At 46.6% G+C, this 6,000-nt stretch overlaps 1 protein-coding gene across 1 annotated transcript; it reads right to left on the bottom strand.

The window, feature by feature from the left end:
- Positions 1-1,745: 1,745 nt before the first annotated feature.
- On the bottom strand, positions 1,746-3,807 carry CHST12 (carbohydrate sulfotransferase 12). The gene has a single exon (XM_069869889.1). It carries the CDS (start codon positions 3,418-3,420, stop codon positions 2,161-2,163), a length of 1,260 nt encoding a protein of 419 aa, XP_069725990.1. The 5' UTR covers positions 3,421-3,807; the 3' UTR covers positions 1,746-2,160.
- Positions 3,808-6,000: the final 2,193 nt, after the last annotated feature.

The raw sequence follows: 6,000 nt of genomic DNA, 5'->3' as shown, positions 1-6,000 counted from the left end.
TTCAAATTAAAAGAGAAAAAAATAAACAGTCTGCAAAGACAAGAGATGAAAACATTCATGCTGTATCTTTGAAGAGGGAGATGAACCCACCCTAAAGAAATGTAAATGTAGCAGGAAACAAGAGACTCCTGGGATTACTCATTACAGGCGACGAGATTCTCAACATCTTTCTGTTTTGCAGCAATTAGCTGGTAACTGGGAAAAAAATGGAATAGATCCACACTTTTCTATTATTAGTTTTAAATAATGACTCAGAAGCAGGCACTTCCTTTTTCCTCAAGCTGTGAAGAGCTAAGCACCAAGACCCTGATCATGACTTTGGGCTCATTTAAACTGCAAATATCTCCACAGAAATGACAGGAGAGTGGTGTGAATACAACGAGAGACAAACCCTATGCTTCAAGCATAACTACTAGCAATTACCTTTCATTTATAGGTTAAAAACCTTGATACAGCAAATGTGCTAGGAAGAGCATGCAACGCGAAGAATATGTATGTGCACAGATGTTGGGGAAGCAAGGAGAGAGAGGGAAGTCACGCACACTGCCAGCCTTTGAGAGAAAATGAGTAAAAGGCCAATTTAAAGACTGCCCAAAACACAAGGCTGCCTCCCAAGGCTTGACACTGGGCCTTAATCGCTGATACCACGCACAGCCCAGGGAAGTAATTAAGCATTTCAGCTCCAAAAGAGTTGCCTGCCCAATCTGCTAAGCAGACAGTTTTTGCAGAGCAATTCAGAGAGAAAAAGAGAAGCAGATTCAGCTGACGAGACACAAAAAAATCTCTCTAAAAGCGTTAATTTCCTTTGGGAAGCAGCCCACATGCTCCTAGCACAGTGGGCAACCACCACTCCTCCAGCAGGTCCCAGCAAGGCAGATGATTAAATCTGCATCAGTCACACAGAATAAACAGAAAGGCGGTGGATGAGGATGCAGTGTCATGAGCAGTAGCTGGTTCTCTGAAAACAAACGAACTTGGAGCTCACCTTGACACCTGCTGATTGAAAGGAACTTTTCAGATCTTCTTCCAGGTATAAGCATCTACATCCCTGCTATACCCCCTTAAAGTCTGCATAGGAATGAGGACATAGCACAGTTCTCTAGGGAGCTGCACTGCCTGCAGCAGAGACCCGGCCCTGGAGCAGCACACCTCTGCCCGGTCCTGTTGTCAGGTGCCACATGGTGGTCTGAGTTTCTGCCTAAACTAACATTGGGTGAAACCTGGATGCTGATTTCTAGACAGTATGTCCATCCAAGAGCACACTCTGCCCATCCAGGTCAGCCACAACCCCCAGTAACCTCAGGTGCTGTCCTGGAACAGTACATGTCATGGGAGATGCTCCACACTGCAAGGTACAGAGGGGCCGAGGACCCTCAGCTATTTTGGCAAGATCAGACCCATCACCACTTTGCCAAACGGTGAAGCAGCGCAGAGGCCCTGTGCTGGCCACCTGCGTGTCCTGGAACACCCGACATGGCTTGGCATCAGTGCTCCCAATCGTCATTTCCTTCCTGAGATCCCACAATCACACTCACCACGTCCCCAGAGCACTGGCATCCTTCCAGATGGCACTGACCCATCCGATCTGCCTCCAGCCCAGCTCACAGCGACCACCAGCAGATGCAGCTGGTGAAGGCACCACTACAAACCCAGCTCCCAAGGAGACCCGAGTGTTCTGCAAACCTTGGACATCCGAAACAGCAACCCTGAGACAACACACAGAAGCAGGTGCATAATTTCTTGGGTTTTTCTTTGACTTCTTTTTTTTATTCCTTCCCTTCCTTTGCCATGACACACGCTTCATATTAAATATCTTAAATATATTAATTTTAAAAAAGTATTAATAAAAAGCTACTGAAAGACACAACTGGCAGAGTGACCGAGGGCAGTGACCCATTGCAAAACATGGGGACATTTTGAAAAACAGAAAACCCAGAAAAAAAAAGATAACAAAAAAAATGGCATTTTTTTGCATACGCACAGCTGGCTGGAATACCCTGGACTCTGGCATTATTGCAAAAATGGAAGGGGAAGCGGTAGAAAAAATATATTCCATTGTACCAACCTGTACAGGGAAGGGAGTTAAAAGCAAAAATGAGGAGGCTTTAAACATTTTTGGTATTTCAGATGTTCCCTCCCACACCCACCACCCAATTACTTTTAGTCTTTAAGCAAGTTTTCTGGCTTGGGGTAGCCAAAGAGTACAAAATCTGCTTCATAAAGCTTGTAGAGCTGCTGCCTCCAAGCCAGGGGGATTTTGGCAAACCAGTCATCTTCCCAGCTGCTGGCAGTCCTGTTCCGGTAGCTGGGGGGAAAGCGAAGAAGCCTGTCCACTTTGAGAAGCTGCAGTAGGTAAGCAGCATCCTCATCCAGCGTCTCCAGCTTCCCAATGAAATCATAGTCTATCTGGCACGGGTGGCACAGGCGGTAAACCTGCCTCCAATGCTCATTGAAAGGGGCCATCTTTTCTGTCCTGGGATCCAGTAAGTACTGGATGAAGTCAGAAAAGGAGACTTTGAGGCCTGCCCCGAAGGCCTCACTGACAGAGGTGGGAAGGTTAGTATGGTTGGAGTACAGCTTTAACATGGGGATGGCAAAACGCCGGTAAAATTCCTCATTCTCCAGTTCAAATTTGCTGCGAAAGGCAGAGATGAGGCGGACAAAAGGGTCTCGTACAAAGAGGAACTTAGTGTACTTCTTCAGCTTGATCTTCATGAGGTGCCGGGAGAACTTCCCATAACGGCGCCAGAATTTGTTGAAGGTCAAGTGAGTGCTGGTGTTGTGGACGTGTTCCCGGGGGATATCCAGAGGGTTCCGGTACGGGACCCCCTGGTCCAGCAGACTCTCACTTAGCACAATCATCACCCGTTTCCAGTTGGTGCAGGCCACCTTAGGGACGTAACAGTAGATGATGCCGTGGCGGTCATCCACAATCAGGTGGTTAAGCTCATAATTTGGGATGTCATCAAAGGAGCGCTCCTTGGTGGGGAAGGTGAAGCTGGAATTGGCACAAAACTCTCGCAACGTTCTCTGCCTCTCTATCTGCAGTTTCTCTTGGTCCAAGCTATTTCTGGCATTGTGTGTAGACCAGTCATAGCCCCGCACGTTCTCCTCCAAATTGCTCACCACAGGCTTGCTTGAGCCCTGGACGAGTAGCTGCTCTGTCTTTCTGGAGATAGAGCTGTTCTGTTTCAGGCTTGAACTAAGAAGCTTTGCCAAAAATTCATCCACATCTGGCAAGGCTTCCCAGTCTTCACCTCCTGTGATACCAGAGATGGCTCCTGAGGAATGAGGCCTGGAGAAGGACGTATGCAGGTAGAAGTGAGCTGTTCCCACATTGTCCCAGTACACAATGATCAGGAGGATCATGAAGATCGAGACCAGCACCACAGAGAGACGGAGGAGCCGTGCTTTGGTCATCCTGAGACCTAATGTGACAGCTGGCTTTCACCTGGATTCACCTCCGGCTTGCAGAGTGAGGCTTGGGATCCAGCATGGTGCCGCAGACCACGAGCCTGGAAAGGTACCAGAAAAAAAGTTAGTCAAGCTCTTAATCACTCTGGTTTGGAGAGAATGACCTTGCATAATTAAGACTCATCAGGAGGCTGACCATCCATTTCCGCATGGGGAGAGCTTTGAGTCTGATGTACCTATGAAGACTCCACAGAGAAGAGCTGACTGGCCAAAAGGAAGCATAATGTGTTGCCATTTTACCAGTTTCTATAACAATCATGTCTGGTTTTTTATGAACCTCATGCTTTTAGAGTCAAGTGATTTCAAGAGAAGCTCTGTTTTCATTTTTTAAATAAATAAAACAAAGATTTCAGACCTAGATTTTACAAAGGGAAGTTTGAGAATATTAAAAAATACAACTATAAGCAGAAAGTACGTAGAGCCAACTACCTTTCAGATCTCCTTGATTTTTAAACACATCTAACACACAAGAGGAAGAAGGGGTGCTCAGTGGCTAAAGTAAACTCCTGTTGAGAGAAATCACTGACCTGAACACAGCACCTTATCTAATCTGTGGAAGGCACCCAGGAGATAACATCTCTATGACCTTTCTTGGTAGCTACTTCATTTTGTCAAGAACAGAGATTACACACATAGTTCTACAAAAAACCCCAAAGGGATACAGTCCTGATAGAAGCCAGGTTCACTGTTTTACAGTCTCTCTCTGCAAGGTTTAAAGTCAAAAGACAAGCAAAAAGGAGTCACTCCAATCCCTTCCTTCCCTCCAGGTACAGTCCAGGCCCCAATTATAAACACAGAACAGCACCTAGATGTACCAAACACCAGCCTCCCCCTCTCTGCAGATATCCTCATGCTTTCTAACACTTCAGAACAAATCCTACCAACACCAGCTCTGTAAATACAAAACCACTTCAGGGCGAGCTGCCCTGAAAAGCTTTTCAAAATGAAGACTGGGTTTCTCTCTCTTCTTCCTGAAACACAGGGGTTACTCCTCAGCTAACTCACACGACACCCTTGAACAGCACTAAACCCACCCCGTCCAGGGACGAGAAGAATCAGAGTCCAGATATGTGAAATTTCCCAGGGGAAATGTGCTTAGCACCTTTGAAGTTCACAGAAGCCTTGCACTGAATGACTCAAAAGCAATCTGTGTGGTTGTGTTTACACCTCAGGGATACCAGATTTTAACAACCAAAGTCCTGGTTTCAAACACTAAACTAAAAGCATTAAAGCAGAACTAAGTAACAAACAGGAATGATATCGGACATGGTTACGTTTCAGAGTTTTAGCTCAGCTTGTCCCAAAAGACATAAAACACAGAACCGAAAGTTTAGGTTTTTTCCACCCTGGTGTATTTATTTACATTTTGGAGGAAGGGAGAGCCAGAAATTCAGTGCGGCTGTAGCCTAACACGCGGCTTTGCACTGCAACACCAAACACTGCGTTTCCTGGAGGCATGCTCTTACACTACATGTGAAGAGCAGCTGGAGGAACTGCAGACATAACACTTTGCACTCTGCAGAGCAAGAAGCAGGTATTACTCAGCAGCAATTCTCTATGTTTAGATTGACAAGATTGAGGACGGAGCAAATCTAAGAAGAAACACCCAGAGAGATGAGAACAGAGCTAAAGAAGGGGCAAATTACGTATGTGCGTCAGCACTTCAGGCCAAGCTTCTCAGTCCAACAGCAGAAGATAATGGAGTGACACTGCCAAGCCTACTGCTTGGCACACTTCTGGGTTTGCATTTTGCCTGAATCTGTTCTTGCTTTCAAGACTGTTAACTGTTCGGGGCAAGGATTCCTTCCTATTCTGGATGAATAGGGCGCCCACTGCGCACATAATCCCTAGCACACTGGGTGTCCAATGCTGTTTGAAACCTTTAGGCTGGCTGGAATGCATCAAGCCCAGAGAGCTGCACGGAGCATCCCTTTCTACCATCCCTAGAGCCAGCAGCTTCCACAGCTTCAGGCTGTGCAGCAGCCTCCTAGCATTTCTGCAAAGCTGTCCCACCCGGGTGCAGACAGATCACCCTCTCAGCAGCAGCAACAGAAGCAAACGAGGCGCTGTGTGTGGCACACATATTCCTCACGCAAAGGGAAGGAGGGCTCTTTGTCAAAGCCACCACCATAATGTAGCTTTACTGAGCACAGCCCAAGGGCTCGAGCCTGCTTTCCAGGACACAGCACGCAGGCAGCGTTTGGTTTGTCCAAGATACACAGCAGCGAGCAGCACAGAATCGAAATTACTTAGCTTCTATTAACTCTATCAGTGCCAGAGACAGACCTTGGAAAAAAGCAGTAACACAGCTAAACTCCCCCTCACGAGAAAAACACTGCACAAAACATAATTACTTGATTGACTACAATACATCCTCTTTCTGACCACTTCATAGAAGATGCTACACTGAAAGCACAAATTAGAGGTCTCTGTGCACATCAGACGGAACGCGCCTCCATCCTCCCCTTGCCAGAATCAAAAGGAAAAGCCTCCAGGAGGAGCCAAGAATTTACATTCAAATTTAAC

Source organism: Phaenicophaeus curvirostris, chromosome 16, assembly GCF_032191515.1.
Source record: "Phaenicophaeus curvirostris isolate KB17595 chromosome 16, BPBGC_Pcur_1.0, whole genome shotgun sequence".
Taxonomy (NCBI): Eukaryota; Metazoa; Chordata; class Aves; order Cuculiformes; family Cuculidae; genus Phaenicophaeus; species Phaenicophaeus curvirostris.
The sequence above is the reverse complement of the archived record's forward strand: the minus strand, read 5'-3'. Positions and strand labels throughout refer to the sequence as shown.

Bases quoted from the DNA above. Each gene is read 5' to 3' on its own strand.
- CHST12 (XM_069869889.1), bottom strand. From the start codon at position 3,420: ATGACCAAAGCACGGCTCCTCCGTCTCTCTGTGGTGCTGGTCTCGATC.